At 39.8% G+C, this 25,166-nt stretch overlaps 1 protein-coding gene across 3 annotated transcripts; it reads left to right on the forward strand.

Moving 5' to 3' along the window:
* Positions 1–804: 804 nt before the first annotated feature.
* KEL (Kell metallo-endopeptidase (Kell blood group)) lies at positions 805–23,392 on the forward strand. 3 transcript variants are annotated; one of them, XM_053970679.1, is made up of 18 exons: positions 805–1,350; positions 6,392–6,533; positions 7,866–8,069; positions 8,659–8,783; positions 9,708–9,854; positions 10,079–10,141; positions 11,144–11,332; positions 11,721–11,866; positions 12,931–13,054; positions 13,548–13,658; positions 14,681–14,734; positions 15,323–15,400; positions 15,857–15,960; positions 16,791–16,901; positions 18,925–18,992; positions 19,228–19,385; positions 20,205–20,297; positions 21,549–23,392. In XM_053970679.1, the coding sequence occupies exons 1-18, from the start codon at positions 1,333–1,335 to the stop codon at positions 21,723–21,725; spliced, it is 2,112 nt and encodes a 703-aa protein (XP_053826654.1). In that variant the 5' UTR covers positions 805–1,332; the 3' UTR covers positions 21,726–23,392. The 3 variants fall into 3 exon arrangements, with proteins under 3 accessions (XP_053826654.1, XP_053826653.1, XP_053826655.1); XM_053970678.1 differs by having other exon boundaries at positions 806–1,350; positions 14,681–14,779; XM_053970680.1 differs by lacking the exon at positions 13,548–13,658 and having other exon boundaries at positions 806–1,350; positions 14,681–14,779.
* The last annotated feature ends 1,774 nt before the right edge of the window (positions 23,393–25,166 follow it).

A 25,166-nucleotide genomic window follows, 5' to 3' on the forward strand; every position in this document is an offset into this window, starting at 1 on the left:
TGCAAAATGGATTCTGACGTTAAAGTGAAGTGACACACTGCAAGGAAAGAAAGATCAGTAGGAATCTTTTTGTCAGTATGCAAGGACTTTCGTACTGTATTTAGAGCTGTTTGGTAAATATAGAAATATATAGCTACCAGTAACCTGAATGCTAAAAAGAACTGAGAGTAAGTAACTGGTTTCAGCCATGTAAGAAATCTGTTGTGATGGTAAAGTGTTAAATTATGCAAGCACTACAGAAATAGGGAAAAATCAGGTTGATAGGAGCTCTGAACAACTGAACAGATATCAAATTATCTTCAGACTAATGAACCAAGATATCATACTCTCCTCAGAGATTTGCAGCCTGGGGAGGAAAACAGTCCTGTCCTGGTATTCTGCTTGTTTCAAGCACTTTGGAAGCTGACACCAAGCTGGTCCCCACTACCTCTCTCAGCTCACAGCTGCCAATTGAGAAGGTCTCAAGTCTCAATGTCTTGCTCTCCTACTCAGTTTTTAATGTCACAGAGAAATAATCTGGGTTCCCAGTCCTCAAAGCAGAGAAACCTCCCTCCCAAATCTTCCCAATATTTCTCCTTAAATAAGCAAAGACACACAGGCTGGCCATTTTCCAAGAAGCAATGAACAACTGTAAATAGAATCAGTAATTAATGATTTTTTTTCTATGCCTCTTAATGGGAAAGAGAAAAAGTCAGATGTGTTCACCCCTTGAATGGACACTAGGGCGCAGATGAGAGAGCAAGAGCAAGAAGCAAGCCAGCACCTTGGCCTTTCCTCGTGGGAGGAGGAGCACTAGGATCCCTAGCTTACACTATCTAGCAATAGGCAGAAGCCTGCGGGCCCCAAGGCAGCAGCAGGTTGAAACAGGCTAGTGGCAGGTATAATATCAGACCAAAACAGACTTGTTGGGTGGGCAGGATAGTGAGGCTGCTGGAGAGAAAAGAAACAGCGAATAGCTCAGAAGAGGCTGAGGGAGATAGAGAATCACATACTCCTGTTCAAAAAGATTTCGGTGGAGCTCCAAGAGACAGAAAGTAGGTGGGTCACAGAGGCAAGAAGGGAAAAAAATATCCTTTCATGAGAAGTAGAGGTGTTAAGAAGATGGGTGGAGAGTTGCAGAAACACCATTTCCCTCCCTCTCATTTTCTCTAAGAGTGTTTGTCTCTGAGCTTTTCCTCTCACTTCTCCTCCCCACAACAAACAGCCAAGCTGGGAAGAAGAGATTGTCTCTGAACTCAGCAGAGTGTGTGGGCACAGAAGACTGATAGCAGCCAAGTAAACAGAGTTCATAACGGTGGTAGCTGCAGGAGCAAAGACTGCTCAGTGACAAGCATGAGCACTGTTCCACAGGTAAGGAAATGGGTCTGTCTTGCAATCTGCTGAGGGACCTTCATTGCACACCTTTTTTTTCTTTCCCCTTTCATAGCTACACTGCTTATTGCCTTGGGGGACTGAGGTAGTTGAGTTTTTGACAGTTTGTATCCAGAAAGGTCTTGTCCGGGTCTCAGAATTAATGATTTGGGATATGGTGTGATGATTTAGGGGTTCTTGCCCTTCCTGTTAGTCACCCTAATGGCCATTCTGAGAACTGTTTGAAGCACTGACCAATAAGTAATAATAGTAATAGTAAAACTATCAGTAGTAGTAATAATGATAACAACAACAACAACAATAATAAAAATAATAATAATGACATCTTTTATTCTATCTCCATTTTTTTCAGCAAGGTATAATAAGAAAGTACTTACACTGAAATGTGCAGTTTCCCCCCCACAAATAGTTGTGGATAAGCAAGGCACAGTTTTTGGAATGTGAGAATGACATAGTGAGCCTAATTGCTTCCCATGTAGCGTGGTGTCCTTTTTCTGCTTTGATGTCTTATATAAATAGCTAGCAAAGTCTTAATTGCATATTTACAGACAAATTGCACTGAACTGAACTGTTAGCTCAAGGTTGCTAAAAAAATACAAAACATTTAAGGGCAACAGAGATAAGTGAAGTGTTCTATGTTACTAAATAATACAAACATGTGTGTGTTCTTACACTGAGATCTGGTCAGTGTGACTGTGGCTGTAATGCAGTCACTTATATTTATCTTGTCTGCATTTTTATAGTTGAAGAATTTGCAGAAATGTTTGTTTTGTATATCCATTCTCAAATTTCTGTGTGATGAAGATCAAACCATAATCATAATTTTAGTTGTTTGCCATGGTTTTGCTTTACAATTTTAGCACTCCAGAATACAATTCAGCAACCGTTCTGTTTCATATTTCATGTGAGCAGGTACTCTATTTCAAACACAGGCTAAAATGTTTCTCAAGTGGCATTTAATGGGTTCCATTTATGTGCTTAAATAATTTGCTAACAAAAACTTAAGAAAATGAAGGTTTTTGTGATATTGGGGTATTAGTCTGAAAATATGCCATCCATGTGAGTAATGTGATAAACATGATTTGGGTAACAGCCAAAGTCAGTAATTCATGAATAATCTACTGGCTGAAAAACAATACTGCTACATTATCTGGTAAATAGTTATGAAAAATAAGTTCAGTTCTCTCTTCCTTTTATCTCTTTTTAAAAATTTATTTTCATGAAAGCTAGATGTTTCTTTTTCTGTAATATCACTAAACACTGTGAAAATGCAAGGTGAGAAAGAATTAGGCAGAGTGTCTTCAACCTTCCTCAGAATTCAGGAACAGCTCACAAACAGAAAGAAGGAGATGCTCAAGGAAAATCAAATTCTTTGGCCGATTTAGTTGTATCAAACAGTTCTTGCTTTAGTGATAACAGTACTTGTCATGCTACCCCAAGTCATGCTTGCGTTTGAGTTAGATGATACACATAGTACATTAATTTAAAGTCATATATTTTTATAATTTGCAGCTATTAGAATTAATTTTTTAATGATTTTACAGCCATTTGTTCTCACTTAGCTATAGTGAAGCCATTTAAATTTGAACATTTGCACATGTTTAAAAACATGAAAAAACTGAAACTGTACTGGAAATTGCATTAATCTTTATGCTAATATGAATGATTCTTCTCACCCATAAGTGAGGTCTATAAGGAAAAACCCTGTCAGAGGTTGAAGTCTTTTTACCCTTTTCCACTGGCTTGTTCAAACCATTCACTTGTATCTTTATATGGAGCATGCTGGATGAAGCAACCAGGTTTCAAAACATACCACAATACAGTGCTGCTGCTTCCTGTAAGCTATGTAATGTTCCTGTATCCCGTGCCCTGGAAGTGTTGGTATGCCACCTCTGGTTCCATCTAGTTAAATCCACACCTCTGCCTTGGCCAAGGATCGCTGCCTTAGGAAGAGGTCTCTATTTTAGTGCCTGTGAACCACTTAATCCATTGTGGCATAAAAGTGAAATTCATTTCTAGATCAAGAATCTGACAGGGATTTTGCTCTGGTCAGTATCTGTGTAAGAGTACTGAAGAAGCAGTATTTGTCTGTCTAGATTTGTTTAAGCTGTTGTCATGAAAAAGGCATAAAGGAGAACTAAATATGACTACCCTCCTCTTTTTTCTCTGTTTATGTAGGTCTACAGTTTCTTTCAAACCCCACCCCAGTTACAGAGGCAAGATTAGAAAGTCATTTATTATGGAAGGTGAAGTGTTTCAAGAACAATTTTTATGCTTATGGTTCACATACAGGCCATAATCCAGTTTCTACGTAGAGGTCCACAACCAATTTCCACTCCCCTGTCATTTCTTTTGTGCTATGTTATTATTTGGGCATGCTGCTCTCAGACAAGTACTTCTCTAGTTGTTTCACAATGGAGACTTGAGGGGGGCAGTGCTCTTTCTCTTAGAGAATTTTTTAAATCTATTTGATGCATTTTGCATTTCAAAATAAACATCATGCGTAGGCCTGAAGTAGACCAACTGTTAACCAAAAATTAATAAGAAATTGCACCAACAGTCTTGAAATACCAGTTTCTTGTTAGTATCTCCACAGTCATGCCATTTATGACTCAAAAGAGAGAAACAGATGTCTTCTGATAACATGAAACCAAATAATTGTAAAATTGTTATTATTTCATAGTAGGAGTAGGCCAGATTTTCCATGTGAAAAACAAGAAGTTTATTGCAGCAGAGAAATCAGGAGAATTGTGAATGTAAATCATTCACTCTTTCCTAAATGGTCAGAGAAGGCTTGCATGCCAAAGAACAGTTTTTCTATTTCCTTTATCAGCTAAGCTAGTTTTCTTTCACTCAGTTCCCTGCCATACTGTTGTGACACTTTCTCTCTTACTCCAGGAGTAAAACAACTGTTTTGCTACAGGGACTTATGAAAGGAATCTGGATTTCCTCCTTTGTAGTTTGTACACTGTATTTTGCCAGTGTGATCATGTTCTGTATCTAGCAACTTGTAATGTCACTTGTATGTACTTGCTTTCCATTTAGTTATTCTGTATCCTTCCTGAAGAAGTCAGGAAAATAGGATTTTGAAGGAGAAAAGTATTAGGCACTCAACTCTTGTTAGTAATTTCCAGGAGTCAAGTAAGCCTTTGAGAGGCTTTTATTCAAGATTGAATAAAATTCACGTTTGAAAGATTATAAAATTATAAGGTCTGTTTTTCTATTGCCTATTTTGGTTTTCCCTTCTATTAATGTTTTTGTGCAGAAGTTGTACATAGTATATTAGTCCAGATGATTAAGAGCAGACACATTCATTTCCTTAACATTCCCTTAGGTGAAGGGGCATATACTGTGACATACTTAATTCCTGTAAGATTTTGCTCCATTTCTTGTGATTTTTGTCAAGATCCATGTTTCCTGGTTTTGTGGCAAATAACATAGATACCGAGAGTAGTGACAAATGCAGTTTAGCTGCTGCATGTAAGGGAGCAGCCAAGGCAGAAGAGAGATGACAATTTGAAACCTGAGAGTCATGACACAGCAGGCCAGAAGCAATGACTTAAAAAGCAAGGGGTGCTCCCCCCAGCATGAGGGGTGTAAGGTAGGCCTGGTGACAGTGCCCAGGGTCAACCAAGAGTGTAGATTGCCAGGCAAGTCCTTTGTGAAGAGGCAGTTCCGAGGGCAAACCTGCAGAGTCAAGGCTGTAGGTGATGGTCAGGATCCACATCGATGGGATGCCTGTCCAGAGAAAGGATGGCTGCCATTGCAGCAAAGTTCAGATGGAGAGCGCACAGGAGAGCTTCAGATGGCCTAGTGAAGAAGTGGGCATGTGCACTAAGGCTGCTTCTTGCCTTTCCTCAAAGAGCTCCAAGGCCCGACAAGGTTTTTCAAACAGATTTCTTTTATCAAAGAATCAAGATAGAACAGGGAGCTAAACTTGAGCCTGTGGGGACAGTACAGGCCAGGCCAGGCCTTGACAGTGACAGGTAGGACTCTCCCAACAGCACTTACATCAGCTTTCACAGCTGTGAGATTTTGTCCTTGTTTGCTACAGCTGAGGTTTTCCATTATCTTCTGGCTTTTTCCCCCCTTCTGCCTCCCTTTTCTCACTGTATACTCCTATCCAGTCATTTCACTTTTCATTTTTTGTCAATTCTTTCCCTTTCCTTATATATCACCAGCATGCATTCCTGTGTCTGTTCTTTCATAAACTGCTGTTCTCCATCGAAGTATGCAGAAGGAGAGAAAATGTCGTATTATTTAACTATATCCAGGTAGATGTTAGGGGTGTATCTTAAGATAGTCATCTAGCTTCCTTTGTAGCCAACAGAGGAAGGGACAAATAACTCTGGAGAATAGTTCAGTTCATCCTAAAACAGATATCTAAAACAGAAGGTGTACTCATTAGGTCCCCAGCCTGTTCCATGGACTGAAAATACACACCTAGATTATGAAAACGAAATTTAAGTGACATAAAACCTGTCTCTATATCAGATCTTCTCAGCGATTTATAGCTTACTCCAGTTTGTGGGATAGAACAAATATTTTCTCTCACTTGAATTGGACTAGAGGGCTTCGGCTGCAGTACTTTATTTCTTGAGGAGAGGTCTAAAATTAGTGCTCAGATTGCCAGACTCTGGCAGAATAAAGAACCACCAGTCCTAGCCATCCTATTATTAGCTTTATAGACTCAAAAATGCTTTGATATCTTCAGGAGGTATATGCAAGATGATTCCATAAACCAGAATGAACCATTGAGGGACAAGTCTCCTCATAGCAAGCTGGATTTTCAATGAGTAATTCATAACACTGTGCAACAGTTATAGCTTTAAAAAACAGGGAAATGAAGAAAGTGAGAAAGCCTATGGGAATACAGTCATGTAGATGACTTGGATGACAGTTGGTGTTATAGCACTAGTCCTGTGAACGATTTTCTAGTAGATTAGGTGGCAGATGGAGTATGTTATTAGTGCTAACCTTAATATGAATTTTTCTTTCTTGATTTTTTCTGTCTCTTCAGACCTGTGACCAGGAGCTGAGAACAGGTGCAAAGAAAGAACGATGCCTTCAGGGGAAAAGCCTACTTCTGTGTGCACTTCTTCTCAGTACTCTCCTTGGCTTTACATTGCTTATCACCTACCTCGTGATGACTTGTGCTCTAGGTATAATATGAGATATCCTTTTCTATTCTTCGTCATCCACCCCATTTTCAAGATCCCCTTCTTTCTTACCTGCCTCCACTGTGTTTTAAGCTCAACATCAGTATTAAGAACCAGACTTTCAGACTCTCCAGGAATCATAATACCTTTTGTCAAAAAGGTACATTTTTCTACCTCTTCCTTGAGTCACAGTGGGGAGAGATCCTCCACATCTGTCCTTCTCTGCCTGCTATTTAATATGCCTGAGCCCAGTTTTGAGGCAGAACAGCATTATATTGTCTTTCACCTCATCAATGTGTTCTGCTCTCTCTGTAGTCAAGAAACGGACCTGAATCTGAGACTTGGAGCTCCTCTTTTGCCTTTCTATCTCTGACTTAAGTCTAGTCCCGGTTTTCTAGCACAAATCAGTGCAGTCGTAGAGTAAAAGCAAAAGTCAGAGTTTCTTGCTAATGGAGAAGCTGTGAGTATAGACCAGAAACATTAATTTGCCTTCCAAATTTGCTAAAGAACTATCTGCAGAATGGTCCATGTGAATATCTCAGCATATAGAAAGCTCAATACAGAAGGTACATTTATATTGGTGGATACAGACATTCCCTGCCCCAAAATAAGCACTGTTGAATCTTTACCTAGCTTTTTTCTTTAGTTTTTGTTGTATGTTAGAGATTGCAGAGACCAAGGAAGATCTGTTTAGATCTAGTCCATTTCCACTCTGCCTACCTTCTCCCATGTCAACTTTGAAAACATAGTATAGGAAGTCTTGCCTTGATTTACTATTTCAGTAAATAATTGATCTGATCTGATGTTGATATAAGATACTGAACTAAAATGGCAATGTATACTGGCAATTTGAAGCAGTTTAGAAAAAGAAAATTATATATCAAAGCAAGATATTCTAGAAATATCCTTGTCCTCTTTTGACAAATGTCATGCTGAAAAATGTTTCCCATGTTTGAAAAAAACATGTTTTAATCTTATTTCTTTCTCTGTGCTATGTTCTTCTCTTGCATCTTGTATTGACGCCATCAGTTGCTTCTTGTTTATCATGTGGCCAAATTTGGCTGATTCAGAGGAAAGATATTGAGAAGGCAGAATAATCCAACCTGTGGCTGTCTAGATAGTACAAATAGAGGACAATCTTCCTGGGATGTGAAAGAGAGAACACACTTCCTCCATATTCAGCATTACCTTACAAGGAATTCAACACTGCATGCAAAGAAGCTTGTACCAAAAATAAGTCTTTTGGGGTAAATGCCCCCTAAAAGATTATTGTTTGGAGTTGTTCTCACTCTCCACTGTCACTTCTCAGTTCTCTCTTATTTACTTCCTCTTCAGGATCCTGTGATGCTGAGTCAGATCCTGCTCTGTTGGAAAGACTTCTGAATTCTAGGAATGACACTGTAAACCCCTGTGAGAACTTCTACAAATATGCCTGTGGCAGATGGGAAGGCAAACAGTCAAGCAGAACCAGAGGAGAATCACTAAATGTATTTGATGTGTTGTTGGAAGAAAACCTGTTGATCCTGAAAAGGCTTTTAGGTAGGGTCAGATGATTGGTGTGTTACCTTCGGCATCTGCCTTGGTCAGATCTGACAATAGTAGTGACTGAGAGCACAATCATTCCTAAGAGGGACTGAGTCCCTTCTCTTCGTTCTTCTATCATTACAGGTACAGATTTATTTTTTGAGCATGTCATGTTACAGTAGCTGCATTTTAAACATTTTAGTTCCTCTTGCCAAGTGTAACAGATGACAGTCACACTTTAAATTCTGACAGCAACTCAAACCATTTTCCTGTTGCCTTGTCAAAGTAGGCCATTGCTGCTGTGCTAGTTTGAATGTGCACTCTGGTTGATGTGTCCTGTCTTCATGGGGGACTGAAACATAGATATGCACTGACTTCCTGTTGTGCTCCTGTTTCCATGCAAAGAAACTCACAGATTTGGCCTCAGGAAGAGTCATGGCACTAGAAGGTCCCTTGCTTTGGGTCACTGTGGGAAATGTGGATGTATTTGTTAAAATGTTCTGGATCAAAGTACAGTATTTTCTTAAAACTCTTCTCTACTGCTGTCCCAACTTCTTTTTTAATTTTTTTTTTTTTTTAATTTTAATTATACTTTTTTCCTCAGAAAGTCCACAGTTTGGGATAAGAGGTTCAGCCAAGGAGAAGGCAATACAATTTTATCGTTCCTGCATGGATACTGAACAAATAGAATCCCAAGGAGCTCAGCCACTGAAGGAGCTCCTAAATCAGGTGAATGTTTGTGTTGTTTTCTCTCCCTCAGGAAGAGAATTCCTGCAGGAAGAAGGAAAGTGGGCAGGTGGGGTCATATAGTCTTATATGATGTAACTTTTGTAGAATCTGACCCTAGTCATGGTTCACAGCACAACTTCCTAGTGATAAATCTTACCTGTTTCAAGAACTGATTTTTTGACATCGGGTACCTAAATCTCTCCTCATAACCTTATATATTACTGATGGATGGTAAAAAAACAAGTCTATAGAGAGGGATCTTGTTTAATCTTAGAAGTTTGGTTCAGCAGGATCTGACTCACCGATTGGGGAGCATCTTGCAAATGGATGAAATTTTTGTGTCTAAAACCAGATGATCATTCAGTAGCTAAGGCTTCCAGGAGAGCTTGTTTAAAGGAGAAAATTTTTCTCTTTCCATTCTGGGGGACTCCTCTTGGTGCCAGGGAAGGCTGGACATCTTCCTTCCAGCAAAGAGCATTTATGCCCTGTGTCAAAGGGGGATGCAGAACCTTCCAGCAAAAAAAGGAATAGTGACTACAGGCCCACCTGTGAATCTGCTTGTCAAGGAGGTGGGACCAGTAATTACTGATCCCTGTTTGTCCTCCTGGATAGCTTTAGAAAAATGAGACCTATTTCCTGTCTCCTGCTTATCCAGCATTTTTTACTGCACACCTTACTCTGTTGCTAATTACAATTCGTTTTCCTTGTGTCATTTTGCAGTTCATTGCTTTGCTTAAGGGAAAGTGTCAGGTCATTTTAAAGCCAGTAGGGTATGTAGAATACTTCACAAGTTTCCCCTGGTGCTTTTTGCTCTGTTGCTTCTCAGTTACCAGAATGACTGAGCTTATAGCTGTAAAAGAAAAAAAAATATAAGTACGGATCCAACCAGATTTTTTCACTTGAAGCATTTCTGTCTTTCTCTAGGTTGGTGGATGGCATAACACAGGATTGGGGGAAACAAAAGATTTTAATGAAACTCTTCAGATTCTCATGAGCAGATACAGCACCTTTCCATTTTTTAGAGTCCATGTGGGACCTACTCCTTTTGACCCCAAGAACAATATTATTCAGGTGAGTGTGCTAAAGAAAGAGCATTATCAAGGAAGCACTGTGAGTAAAGAGTCAGACCAAGGCTTGCTCAAGTTAAGCCTGTGTCCTTCTCTGAAGAACTGAGCAAACGTTTTCCAAAAGTAAAAGCAAGCTAACAGCATTTCAAATTCCATGATACAGAAAATACCAAAATATCCTCACATTTGCATTTCTGAATATAAGTTTTTCTTTACTCCTTTTTGCAGATTGACCATCCTGAGTTTGATATTCCACTTGAGAGTGAATTCAAAGAGAAAAATTATCTTGAGGTAACATATCAGAGGCTGAAGAAAGGTAAAAATAGCTATTTGATGCAGGGATCTCCTTGAATTGCCTCCTGGTTCAGAGTGGTCTGTTTCCATGGGTTACGGTCAGTGACCTCTGAAAATGCCTCCAGAAAGAACTCTTTATGAAACTCAGCTTTTCCAAAGGATAGATTGTAAAATGTAACCCATCTTACCTGCCAGGTTTAAAACTTCTAGTTTAGAATGTTATAATGACAATTTTAATTTCTATTTGCTTAGTAGTCTGAACCTGGGCTTCCTTTTAGTTTTTGCCTTGAAAGAATGTTTTTTAAAAATGTTTCTGTCCAAAATAAGGCTTTATAACAAAATTTGTGTACTTCAGGGAGGGATAGCTAGCATTTTTCAGCTTATTTTAAAGTGTTTGAATGTATGTTGGGGGAAGAAGTTCTTTGACCTTGGGACATTGTAACAAAATGAACTTTGTCATTTTTGAACTTCATAAAAACTGAGTTATGTCAGTTTCTCAATCTAAGCCTTTCAGAAAAATCCTCAAAAAAACTCCTGAGCTATCATAAGCATTCCTCTGAAACCTCATGAAGATAGAAACAAGAAGTTGACATTTTCTGTTCATTAAAATACTGGCTCATTATATCACTGAATTTCTCTCCTCTGACTCCAGAGATGGCAGGCCTACATCGCTAAAGTTATTCTAGTATTTGAAGTAATTGTGAGTTGTGAGAAGAAGAATAATTTGGGAATTCACTGTTCTTCACTGAGAGAGGAACTGTACTTGACAAAGGGTATTCCACATGAGCAATTACATAAGATGTTGCAGCAAGAAGACAGTTTTAGGGATGGGGCTGGTCAGCAGTAGTTTTGAAAGACTGAAGTTTATATGGTCAAGATGAATGGGTGAATGGATGGATGGATGGATGGATGGATGGATGGATGGATGGATGGATGGATGGAGTGAGTGACTAATTTTTGGTCATGCATCTTCCATTGAAGATATGCTCTCTATTGCAGGTTCTCCGTGTGTATCTTTCATATTTGAAGAAATTGGGGGTCCTACTTGGAAGAACAGAGGATGGTCCCCCTGACTCCTTTTCCTTGACCTTGTCCTTCATCTCTAACCTCCAGCGATTTGTCACTCCACTGCAGAAAAGACAGCAGAGGGGGATGCTGTTCTTTCACACTACCATTAGGGAGCTACAGGTACCCGTGCCTTAAAGCTTGAGCAACACAGTTACATGTGACATTCATGTCTTCATTCTGAAGACCCAGATCAAAAGAGATATGAGACGCTGTGTTTAAATGCCATGGTCTTGCAAATTACACTTGGAGCCTGTTGAGCTTTAAATAACCCAGTAACTTATGGTCTTTTACTGACAGAGTTTTTTCAGGCCCACAACTCTACCCTCCCCAGTGCTAATTCTCTTTAAAAAAAGTCACTTCTCCTCTTCAAGATGCACATTATAAAAACAATTTAACTTGTGGAAAGTATCCCTTAACATTATTGGGAAGACTATCCTGGTTTCCCTGTTATTTCTTGTGAGCCAGTTTAGATTCATAGTTCAGCATGTAAGCTTTGTTTTACTTGCAGGAAAAGGCACCTGCTATTGACTGGCTGGCGTGTCTCAAGGCTGTCTTCCATCCTGTGCCAATGAACCTCTCTCAGCCAATTGCAGTGCATGACATGGATTACTTAAGCAACATGTCACAGCTCATTGAGAAATGGCACAAGGGAAGGTAGGAGTCAATATCTATGGTTGCTGTTGTTCATGCCCCAAGAAGTATTTTCTTCAAATACCATAAGTTTAATAGATGAGAGGCTGCTATGTTACAGGCTGCTGAATCCAGTAGTCTAACAGTTGCAAGGCTGCTGTGGCTTTATATCCACAGGTTTGGCCAGTGCTATGGCTTGGCATATATTCCCAATAGGTTTGCACATTCATGCACCATGTATGAACACACATATAAAATAATATATTTACGTGTGTCACACAGAGAGTGAGCATAGTGTCTTGACTGGCCCCCATCCACCCATAGCACTCATACCAACATGAACACAGACTGATTCTATTCCTCAGCTTCAGCTGATCAGGATTGGTCTATACTAGTGAAATATGTGCGTGCACATGCATGATGTGGCTCACTCCAATAGCTGGTCTTAGGTATTCAGTCTGTCAAGAAGCTGGCCAAGATCTCCTGGTATCCACTTAGATATATCACATGAATATATGATCCCCTGAGTCTTGCAGCCCTACTTTGGTTGCTGATACTCTGGTGTCTTCCTGTTACAAACACACCTATACTATCAAATCCTGGTTACCATGTGCAGGGCTCAGTCAGGCAGACACCCTGACAAGCACAAGTTTACACTCAATCATTCCCTCTTATCAGCTTTTCTCTCCATTTTCCTGCATATATTCTCCCAGTCCAGTATGATCCTTCTCTTTCCCTGCCTTTGGTCCTTCCCATAAACATGTTGTCATAAATCTTACATAATCCCACAGACCTTTCATAATATTCTATATGTTTCACCCAGTCCTAAAAAGTATCCTTCTCCAACTTTCCATAGAGATTCCTGTGCCCCAGCAGGGAGTTACCCCTTAAGTCTCCACAGTGTTTTGGGGAGTTTCTGTATTCGACTTATGTCAATCATCCCTCTTTGATAGCCCCAGGTGTATTCCGTTCAGAGTTCTTTGTTGTCATTGGTCAGGTTCCTGGGATTTCTCTGCCTCAAGTTACTCCTCTGACACTTGCCTCGCTTCTGTGTTTATGGTTACCAGCCTTTGATCTTCTGTCTACAGGGTCCTTCACATTTATATGATTGTTTGTCTGGTTGGGAATCTCTCCCCAGCCCTTGACAGTCAATTCCAAGATGCACGCCTGGAGCTGTATAAGATCCTTTATGGAAAAATGGGATCTAGAATGGTGAGTTAGCCTTTCATCAGTTTCTTCAGCCTCCCCAACAGCTGAACACTGTAGCTCATGCCTTCTGAATGTTCTCTTGATATCTTAAATGAATGCAGTTTCTTAGATCTGGGGAGAAAAACTACTCTCTCATGGTCATTAAGTGCTTCTTTTTTCTCAAATGTGTGAGTAGATATGACCCTCAGAAGTTTAAAGAGCTGAGTGTACTGTATCATGGAGTAGGGAAAAATATATAGGTAGTCACCTTTCTTCTATGGCTTTTTCTCTGCTAATAGACAAATCTGCATCTTGAGGGAAAGTAAGTGGAGTAAATCATAAGGAAATAAATATTTTACTAGAAATGTTTACTGCGCTAGCTTAAATAGAACTACATTACTTATTCACTACTGTCAATTTTAGGCAATGCTACTGCGCACACATCAACATATAATTTTACTGATTTCCTAGTCCTTTGTCCTCACTCTCATGTGTCTCTACTTCTTTGTTCCTATAGATCCCAGCTGAGCGCTGGAGGAAGTGCTTGACTGATACCAGCTTTTTCTTTGAGCCAGTTCTAGGGAAGATGATTGTGCAAGAAATTTTCCCTGAGCAGACCAAGAAATTTGTAGGTATTCATCATCTTAACCCCTAAGCAGAATTCAGCTTCACCTCCTTCTTTTTTTGACATGCCACCTTAAGACCACATCAAGGCAGCAAAATAATCTGTAGGTTTCCTACCTTTTGTTCCTCTGCTTATGCACTTCCCCTCCTTTTTTGGGAATATGTTGGAACAGACATTGGTGTCATTTTAGAATTATCATTGCTATTATCTTTGTCTCAACTGTTAGAAAAGTCATATGTACAGCACCAATAGCTATGACAGCCCTACAAATGCATGCAATTTCGGTATACTCCCTGGAACTAGAGTGTTAACAGTATTCATCACCAATGAGATGTATCTCAGTAAGATTTTCAATTGCAAAGACACTAAGCAATCATATGAAAACATTCTGAGTGGATGCACGGTAAAAAGAACACTTGCCTGCAGTGTGGAAAAGAGTCCTGTTTTTTTCATCCTGTGATGGTCAGATGGTCAGAGTTCCTTTTTTTTTTTTTTTTTGAGGAAAGTTAATGTAGCACCTGGTTTAGCAGAGCTTGAAGTCTATAAGGTGGCAAGAGTAAATAACACCGAGAAAAGCTAATCAGAAAACCAAGACTACATGTAGGGAAGCACACATTTTAATGAATAAAGAATAATTTGAAAAGGGTTGACTCAGATTGCCATAATTTTGGAAAGGGAGACACCAGCAAAAAATACTTGTGGATACTGAATTTTCATTTTGCTCAAGAGGGGGACAATTATTTAATATATGAGAAGGAATTGTCTCCCTCTTAGTTACTGTGAGAGGCCAGATGAAAAGGTGTGTGGGAGAGAATGGTGAGCCCTGTGAGGAAAAACTGGGTGCCAGATAGCTTAATGCTAAATCACTGTAGAAAATGAAATCTTCTCTTTCATTACACACACACAAAAAAGGAATTTTCCCCCAGTTATTCTGTGGTTGAATTGCTAGAACATGGGAAGATGGTAGCTAAGAGTGAGCAATATTTTTGTGCAGTTGTGACCATGCCTTCTTTTCTCCATGGCAGGCTGAGCAGATGTTCTCTGTGATCCAAGATGCCCTCTGTGACCGCCTGGATCAGGTGGAGTGGATGGATGAACAGACTCGGCAAAATGCTAAAGCCTTGGTGCGTGCAGAAGGCAGAAATTACTGAGGTCTTCCTTTCCCTGAAGCCTCTGGAGAAGAAATGGAAGACACCTTTATGTATTCCTACCTGCTTCTATAGGCACACAGTCTTAAATAGATGTCTTATTCATACTAAAAATTGAAGGTGGTTTTATAAGTGCCAGCATGTGTGGGTACATAGCCTGATGGGTAGGCATAGAGTGGCTCAGTTTTTGTCCGTCCATGAATACTCTGAATTAATTTTTTTTGAGATACAATTGAGTTCTATACATCTAGTAAGGCTAAAAGCTATAAAGCTGAATGGCAGAAGACAATACAAAGAAAAAGAATAGAACAACATTAGGCCTCAGGTTGCAGAGTTGAGAAAGCAGAGCAGCAGAACAAGATGTCTTCCTGAAACAGAGTAGCTGTCCTTTTGAAGGGCTGACTTACAGATCATGCTTACATTGGTTAGAAATAGCCTTTAAAAGGACATGCAGAATGTAAAGCCTCAGAAACTGATCAAGTTCCTTTATGTTTGTTTGTTTGTTTGTTATTATTTTAGGTATCCAAACTACAAGTGGAGATTGGTTATCCAGCTCACATACTCCAGACTGACAAAGTGAACCTGGAATACCAGAATGTGAGCTATATAATGTAAACATGCCTGCCTCATAATTGGCAGTTTACCTGTATCAACTGCTGTCTTGTCTGCTTACAAAAGAGGCTATGACCTGTGGAGCACATTTCCTACAGTTCATTTTTTGGGAACAAATGGGACTACAGAACCTTTATCTGTTGCTTCTATATTGTTGCCTATACTGTCTCCTATTTAGAGTGGCTGGCCTGATAAAAGTAATTTTTTACCTGTTTGTATATTCTGTTTGGCTTTCAGATAACATTCCTGTCATATCTTAAACTGAAGGTCTTTAGAAATGGGAGGGGGAAAAACTACAAGTATCCCATTGGTTTCTCTTTTGATTAACCTTTTCTTGATCCATGGGACTTTTCTTTTTCTCATTTTTTTCTTTTTCTGAATTGTTCAATTCATTCTTCAATTATGCCCTATGACAGTCACATTCCCTGTCTCTTCCCTTAGCTGGAGATAAATGAAGACACTTTTTTCCTCAATGTGGTGGCTTGCTTGAAAGTACTAAGGGAAAATTCCTACCTGAAGCTCCTTCAGCAAAACTCACAGGAAAAGTAAGTCAGATAGTGATCTGAAAAATCAGATCACTTGTAAACCAGCTGAGGTTGGAAGGGACCTGTGGAGATCACCTAGTTCAATCCTCCTGCTCAAAGCAAGATTAGTTAGAGCAGGTTGCTCAGAACTGTGATAACTGTATGTCTATATTCCTCTTTTACTGTGGAAGAGGAGGAAGGGCAGGTGGGAGCTAGTGGGCAGAACTGGACTCAGTACCTCTGAAAGTGGTTTCACCAGTTCTCAATGTTGCTGCAAGTCTGCATCACTGCATCCTGCTTTAAAGAAACCTTGAATCTGACAGGCTGTCCTTCATGGAGCCTGAGCTACCCACCATTGTGAAGAGAGCACCAGACCCCTGAAAAAAACCCACTTTTTGACCATGCACCCTTAATTAAGGGGGATAGCCGATTCTCTTGGACTTCTTAACAAAGCCAACAGCAAGGCACTGTGATGACAGGAATGCTGGTGGAGTCACCTCAAAGGCAGGACATAGGATGCTTCAGAAGGAAGGCAGCACTGACAGACAGGCTTAGGGCCTTACACCTCCTGCAGAGTATTCTGTGCACGACTTCACAGGGGTTACTAATCCCAATCTACTTGACAGGGAAATTGTGAGGGAGAATGTCTATGAAAACTAAGCTATTAGTTCTGACCATCTGTAAACAATTGAAGATTTATTTCAAACACCTGTAACTCTAGAGAATATGAATTTCATCATTTGCTGATGCTGTGTGAACAGTTGAGCTATTTTTGCAAGCTCAGTGAAGGATCATAGTGTGAGATAAGGAGTTAATACATTCTCTAATTTCTCTTTTTATTTTGCTTCTAGCTGGCAGGTGCACCCCTGGAGTGTGCATTCATACTATTCAATAAGGCACCACATGGTGGTCTTTCCGGCTGGAATGTTCCGCAGTCCTTTTTTCCACATGGAGTTTCCCAGGTATGGAGGGGCTTCAGAGGTGCAAGCTGAATGTATTCCCTGGGCTGCACCATGCTTCCAGGAGGAATCTTAGCAGGTGGTCTGTCCTTAATTTCTTTTTCTCACTGCACAGGAAAGGGGGGAAGCCCAGCTTTTTCTAAGCCAGATGGATACTGCTTGATGCATTCTGAGAGAGAGTGATCATTGTCTCTGCTGAAGCAAAATCAGAATCTAGGTGAAACTGAACTAACACAAAGATATTACTCCAGAGCAAAGAGGCAGAAGTCATGTGTAGGTTAACTGCAAAGAAGACATTCCACCTTTGCCTCTCATTTTCTAAATTCCAAGGATTCCTGAAATTTAACCCAGAGAAAATAGGAGCCTTACAGAGCAACTTCTAGTCAGAAGTCTTTTTCTAATGTATCACAGTTCTTTTTTTTTTTTTTAAAAAACCCTTTCTACTAAGCAAATAGATTTTTAAATCTGAATCTTCCCCTGCAATAGCAATACTTCTCTAGACCATTCTCCTCTGGTTCTGTTCTTTCATCATATGGAACAGATCTCTTAAGCAATATTTTTTCTGATAATAAAAGCAGTCCAAACAGTTGACTGTAAACATATAATTCTATGTTCCTTTTGCCTATAGTGGAGAGATACTTGTCCTAATACCATTGTACTGAAAAATGAGCTCACATTTTGGCAAGAGGCTGAAGTTCAAAAGAAACATGTTTCAGTTAAAACTAATTATTTTCTCGATGGTGATCTTCTAGTGCTTGCAGTATTTAATTAATATATTATAGTATGAAGAAAAGGATATTCTCAAAAGAATAGTAGAAAAGAAATTTTTTTTTCCAGTGGTATGGGCTGTCACTATATTCTTTCTCTGTGAAAAGGTGTCTATGCCTTCTTATTCCTTTTGTATTCAGTGTCAGTAAAGTACATTTTTCTCACTGTCACCTCAGCTGAGTAGACTGGTAAGTAAAACTTGATCAGCTTTCGATGAGTTGGTACAATAGCATTTTCTCAGATGATGCTCCAGAGTTTAAACTTTACTGGCAAAAGCCAATTCAGGTGACTGTGAGGATCATTTTCAAAATAAGAACTCAGCAAAGCAGTACAATTGTTATAGAATCATAAAAAGGTTTGGGTTGGAAGGAACCTTTAAAGATTGTCTAGTTCCACCCCCCTGCCATGGGCAGAGACACCTTCCACTAGACCAGGTTGCTCACAGCTCCATCCAGCCTGGCCCTGAACACTTCCAAGTGTGGGGCATCCACAGCTTCTCTGGGTAAAATTTATAAATTGTCAGATATAGAGCTCCTACTGAGTTCCCAGTGATGGAATAATGATCTAGTATGAAAATGTCACGCTTCAGCACTGTTAATCAGTGCATGGGAAGAAAGAATGAGCCCATAATTTCATAAAATGGAAATGCATTTTGAGTGTTCTCTTACTTGTGAGAGTATCTAAATTCATTGCATAGAACCATAGAAATTCCATTTCAAAATAACTACTGGGGGTTTCTAGGGCAACCTCTTGCTTGTAGCATGATTATCAATGCTAGACCAGAGTAATTGCAGTCAAAACATCATGATTTTAATTTGCATTGCCAATTTTATGTATCCCTTCTCACTAGACAGAAGTTGCAAGATTGCTTCTCCAAACATCCTGCTTTTGTATAGTTACCATTGTAGTTGCTGTTTGTGCAGCAGTTCAGACAGTAGAGGTTCAATAAGGACATATATCAACATCAAAAATACCTGTTATTACAGCTAACAAAGGCAGAATCTCATTCATAGACTCTTCATTGTTATGATGGCTTATTAGCAACAAATACTTTAGTACAATTTTAAGCATAGGTAGGATAATTTGCACTTGTATTTGCACTTTTACATGCCTGAGTGACAATACATAGAAAGTGTTTCTGTGTAGTCCCAGAGTAGAACACACCTGTGGAGCACATGGTTGTGCTTAGTGGCTATAAAGAATGCTCCTCTGTCCTCTTTTTCTTTCCAAAAGCACTCTTTTCATCTTTATTTTTCAGCGCTGTGAATTTTGGAGCCATCGGGGTCTTCATGGCACATGAAATTCTTCACTCATTCTATGGTTATGGTGGGTACTGGCTGTAGTGTCTTCATTTATTCTTCTAGGTCCCACTGGTACTTCCCCTTAGAGGATCTGAAATCCTAGTCCTTACATCAATATATACATATATAATTAAGGTAGATGAACTTAAGGAAAACATATTTCAGTCCATGCTGGCTACTAGGAATAATCAGTGATTAGTATGATGAACACAGGTGAATGCCATAAATAGCTTTACTTCTAGGACTTTTTTCCTCCACAGTGTTGCCTGAGGGCTGTCCTGCATGCAACAGGAGTGCACTACAAAGCTCTATAGACTGCTTGGTTGAGCAGTATGAAAGCTACAGCTTTAATGTCAATGGCACATTCACACTGTTGGAGAATACAGCTGACACTGGAGGGCTCGCTGTCGCTTATCAGGTATTGTGATTTATTTCTGCAATCTCACAGTCTCACGACATAGCACACAAGATTGCCCTGCTGCTCCTCTCTGCCACATCCCGCTCCAGTTCGAGATTTCTTGCATACCTGTGCCAGTGGAGCATGAGCCCAGCATGTCCTCTGTTATTCCAGAGAGAAGTTCCTCACAAAGCTTTGCTCATAGCCTCAATATGTCCATGTAAGACAACTTCTCCCCTTCACCACCTTTACTTCCCTGCTTATACCATGCATACAAAAGCATGCTATTGTATATGTGCTTATGTTATACTTGAGGAAGTAAGCTGAGACATGAAACAGAATTTTGTGTGATGGTGAAATGACTCCATAACAATGTTTTCAGCAGTACTTTAGAGAGAATTTTTTGTTTCCTCATGCAGTACTTCAGATTAACTGCTGAGGGTAGTGTGAGATCCCTAGGTCTAAAATGGTGCTTATTACATTCTTTCGTGAAGAACATTGGGAGGCAGAAAGTCTTTAATTTATAGTCAAGTATTTGTGATTTTTTTTGAAAATAGTTTTCATTCTTTCATAATGTAATTACCACATCCTATAACAATGTGTGTATTAGTATCTGTGTAGTAGCATCTGAAATGGTAAGGAAAGTAATTATGTTGTATTTTCCCACTTTAGATTTATTAAGGGCATGGCCAGCAGCAGAGAGCCTCAGAATGAGGAGAGAGATACAAACTTGCTAATTTATTAAATATATATTAGATTGATAGATTTCATTGACAAAAGACATGAGCTTGTGATACTGTCTAAGGAAGATTTATAATTATCTATTTTATCTCTCCACAGGCCTATAAGAATTGGCTGAAAAAGCACAAAGAAGAGGATTTGCCTAAGATTGGACTTCCACACGATCAACTTTTCTACCTCAGTTTTGCTCATGTAATGAATTCTAGTCATGTGTCTTTTTCACTCTCCATTTCTTCCGCACCCTTACAGTTTGTCTTTCTCAATATTCAATCACTTTCCCCCCTCTTCACAGTACTGAGAATGACCAATGATTCTCTGAGATCCAGAATCTTATTTAGAAGCTAAAAATCATATTTACAGCTCCTAACCTGTTATAGATCTCAAAGTTAACAAAAGGCCTGTCTGCAAATATATTTTTACAAAGCACTGAAATACACCAAAATTAAGTTGTAGCAGACCAACTGTGTCAGGAAAAGCAGACTTCATTGCCAGCCTCTGAGTACTTTTTTGCTGTTGTGAGCAATCTTACACATGGAAAGTGAAATCTAACTGTAAAAGTCATGTATCTGTCCCTCCCTTCCTTCCTTCCTTCACTTCTCTGTCATGGTGCATTGCTGGATGTCACATCACTCTGATTGGCTGATAGTGAAAAAAAGTGTTTCAAATGTTATTTAGAGACAAAGAACTAGAAGTACACGCACCCATAGTTTGCTGTTTCTGTGGGAAGTTGCAGTAAATTGCGCAGCTATGCATAGCTGTGCTGCCAAGTTCCTCATGATAGATGGTTGGATTTCTGTGCTCGAAAAATCACATCCTTGTAAGTCGTGCAATTGTGCAAAGGGAGAAGTTTTGTGTGCTTATTAAGTCAGAGCAGTGTGTGAAAAAACCAGCTTATTGGGCCTTGCTGGCAAGATTTGCATTTTAGAGGCTAAATGGCAGCTGCTGCATCATTTGTTGATAAAGAAGGACTGAAATAATGAGAATTAAGACTTGGATTGCCTCTTTAACACCAGTAAAGTCATATCATTCTCCCTGAATCTCTAGAGTAGTAAATGGAATTTTGTGTAAGTACTCTCCTTTGTTGATGAGCACTCGTTGACTTCACTTAAGATGCTGAATCCAGGCACTGAGACATCGTTATCACTTTTTTAGATAGAGTCCAAGGTTGCATGAGCCTAGCCAGGGTGGCCTGAATTTTCTGTGTTCTGGACTATGCAGTATAGAAATGTGCAGATGACTTGTCAGAGAGTGAAATGGGGTCAGAGAAGTTTAAGGAAAGAGAAAACAATCCGAAGAAAATCTGACCATTGTTGTCAGCCCTGTATGCACATTTCCTTGTTTTCTCCAGCACTCTCTGACATGTGCAGAGGCATAAGGAACCCTAAGTCTTGTTCACATGAGGTCTTCCAGCCAAACTGACTTTTCTGTTTTGTTTCCCTTCAGGCAATGTGTGGACACCAGGATCCAGAGAAGCTCCAGTCTTCCCTGAACACAGATCCACATAGTCCCTTGCCACTTCGTGTCTCTGGGCCTGTCAGCAATAGCCAGGACTTTTCCAAGAGCTTCCAATGTCCCAGTGGATCCCCAATGAACCCAGAAAACAAATGCCGCATCTGGTAATGTGCATGGAAGAGCAGGAAGAGAGATGTGATCCCAGGGAGAGGAAGGCCTGACACATGAAAATATGACCATCTTCTCAGGGCCTCTAGGGTGACGTGGTGCTCTTATCCACTCCTTTGCCTTCCTTTTTTTGTTAGCCTTTCCTCAGCGTTTGATGGCAGGGAAATTCTTAAACTGATCTCATGAGGAAGGGATCTCCAAGGCTCTCAGTGCTCTGTCCCAGATGTGTGACAAGTCCCAGGGCAGCAAGGTGACTGGCCAGTTTCTAGTAGGCAACAGCTCGTGAGGAGCTGTGAACAGAAAGACTGTTACATTATTAGTCCCTCTGTTTAGTGCATTTACCTGTCTGCTCCAGCAGCCTCACAGTCCTGTAGGAAGGGCAAGTCAATAAACTGGAGCTGTAAGACTTGGTAATATCTTACAACAGCTCTTGGGGAAATCCTGTGGGTTGCTGTGCAAACCACATGTAACTTACAAGAGAGGGAAGAATCCTCTTCTCTTCTTTTGCTAATTAATTGAGACAGGTGATAGGGAAGACTCAGTGGCTGCAACTTGTAGGCTGAAAGGTAAGTGACTTAATAATGACTTTTACTGGAGAGCTTCTCTGCTCCGTTTTTGTTTCATCAGCAAAAATCACACATAAGAGGAAAGAGGAAAGCTCCCCCATTAATGGGAGGGGTACCTGGGGAGCTGAGAACAGATTCTCTTTCTTTTCCAACAAGATCCTCTTTTCTTAAGTGTCTAGGGTTGAGGATATGATAGAGGATGCAGTATGGGAGAGTCACAAAGGTTTCTAGAAGTTTCTGAAGCTTGAACAACTAGAATTCCAAGAGCTTCTCTGCATCCTGAACCTGGTTCTCTCCCTACATTTGTAAATATTTACCATCCAAGCAGAGACATAGAGATGTTGCAGGATTTTACTTTCTACTTGAAACTGAATTTTAGATATTCATTTGCTTTAGAGCAAAAGCAGAGTAAGAAACAATATGATTTGGGGTAGCAGAAGTGCCTAAAGTACATTCTTAAGAGCAATGTAATAATTACATCTATTTCAGGGTCTCATAATTAGAAAATTTATACCGATGTTAATAAGTATACAAAATACTTATACCTTTTGCATGCTCTTCAAACTGTTCTTGTTTATGGGAACATTTTTATTTTACTTATTATATTGGCTGCCTGGGGATTGTTTGTGGAATAGATGATGGAAAGTGGAAACATCCCTTATCAATGTAAGCATTTTAAAAATAACTGTGTTAATCCTTTTCAAGTACTGACAAATACAGCAAAATGTTTCCCAAGACTGGACTGTTCAGAGATTTTGTTTTCATTAACTAACCAAAATAGTAATAAAGTGTTTGCTTCTGAAAAAAATTACTTTGGTTGCAAACGCTTTATCATCAGGCCTGTATCTTTTTTCTGTATTTGTACTGTTCACAACTTGTCTGATACTCTTAGCTGAACTTCACAAGTAATAAATAAGAATATCTCAAAACAGTTTTATTTATTTACCATCTTAAAAATAACAAAATTAGGCTTGTACTTATCATTACCACTTAAACAGTGTATACTCTTCCTTACCATCACTCATTCAATTGTTTTCTCCTAGCAGCATGTCCAGACAGGTGTTTTTTTTTTTTAAGATCCTAATAGCAAATAACATTGCATAACACTAAGTGTATAATATAGACATTATTTCAGTGTTCTGAGACTATTTGGCTTCTGTGTTTATTGTGTTTTAAAAAAGCAAAGGTACTGACAATATGCACTTTGAGGAGTCTAACTTTTCTTGTATCTATCTTGTTAAGTGTAGGGGTAGGTACAGTTCCCTGGAATATGCTTTATTTTTTCTTGTTCTTTCAATACATGTTGAATTTAATAATATTCTGTTTAAAAGACAGGGTCACTGGTGAAATTGGTGAGTTGAATTAATTCTTATTATTAGTTATGATGGTTTTACACAAAGAACATATGGGAAGTGCAAGAAGGGAAGGCTGGCTTAGAAAAAATTACTGAAATTACTGAGAATTTATTGTGTTTCTCAAGAAGAAAGGAAAACACTTTCAGTATGTGCACAGGGTCCTTGCCCTTGTCTTCAGTGCTCTAGTTCAGTTCCCTCGGACGTGGTTGGTGAAGAAAAGCTGTATTGTCCAGTAGGTGATCATGAAACACATGTAGATGTTCAAATTGTCATTATTCATGATCACAGAAATGATTTCAAGTTCTAGGTCATGCATTAAAAAAAACCCAAAAAGCAATCCTGAGGAGAAGAGCCAGATCCAATAGCAGATCCTTCACTGTTGAATTGCTCAGTGTCTCTGAGCCCTCATGCTCCACCATATCGATCACCTCCATTCCTTCCCCTGTTGATGAGGCCACAAATGACTCCTCCATTTCCTGCCAGCCTGGAAATGAGGGAAAAAGGGAACAACATAAGCTTTCTTCTTGTTCACTTCTTTCATACTTGAAGCCTTTTTACCTCTGCGTCCCTCCTGTTTTATTCTCCCTGCTTTCTAAACTTTCAAATTCTCTTCACCTTAATTCTATGTCCATTTCCTCCTTCATCCCAAGCAGCTTTTCATTTGTACCTCTTTCTGCTCTCTGCTTCTTTTGTCCTTTTCTTGTTTCTGTGATTCTGATTTTGAAATATTTTCTTTTAGTAATTGCTTTTTCCTCACTCCACTTTGCATCTCATTTTTCTCTCCTTTCCTGTATTTTCCATTACAAAAGTTACCCCAGATACTGGATTCTTTTATCTTTTCAGGGCCATGACTATAGCAGTAGGCTGTAATAGCCCTTAAAAGCATTGACTGGAGCCTTTTCCTGAATTCCATGGGTCTGAGAGCTGCATTTAAGTTCTGGTTTGGGTCTCAGATCTCTATTTGTGGTCTGCTGCAAATATACTTATCTCCAGCTCCGTCTCTATCACAGCTGTGCCTGGACCCTGCTATTGTGGATCCTGACCTGCAAATTGACCTCCTGGTTTGACCTTGAATGTGCCCTGTCACTACAGACTTGTTTGGTAGTCATGGGACTGTGTCTGACTCTATTTTCTTTCATTATTTCACCTGGTCTCCCAGGCATGTCCTGGACCTTTCCTTTCAGATCTCTGTAGGGTGTGAGGGAACAGCTGAGACAGGAGGCTGCAGTCAGGGCTGTGGGTGATCTAAAAGGCCTGAAGTTGCGTGTCCCTCATGTGCTCTGCCTCCTGTAAGAGTAGGGTTGGGCCATCACTGGACTGTGTCCGACCCTGGTCACCATCACTAGGTTTGGTCCTCACACTGACTGGTACTCCTCCTTGAACTTGGACTTGTCTCAACATCATGGACCTCCCTGGTGGCCTCTTGTTTGACCCTGACTGCCATCCCCAGGCCTGTCCTGTTGTGGCCTGTGGCACTGTCTACCTTGCTACCCCACTCCTTTGCAGGGTCCCTATTCCTT

The sequence above is a fragment of the Vidua macroura genome, chromosome 2 (genome assembly GCF_024509145.1).
Source record: "Vidua macroura isolate BioBank_ID:100142 chromosome 2, ASM2450914v1, whole genome shotgun sequence".
In the NCBI taxonomy this organism is placed as follows: Eukaryota; Metazoa; Chordata; class Aves; order Passeriformes; family Viduidae; genus Vidua; species Vidua macroura.

Coding starts and splice junctions, on each gene's coding strand:
- KEL (XM_053970678.1), top strand. Junction 6,534..7,865: donor CGTGATGACTTGTGCTCTAG/GTATAATATGAG, acceptor CTTCCTCTTCAG/GATCCTGTGATGCTGAGTCA. Junction 19,386..20,204: donor GGCTCGCTGTCGCTTATCAG/GTATTGTGATTT, acceptor ATCTCTCCACAG/GCCTATAAGAATTGGCTGAA.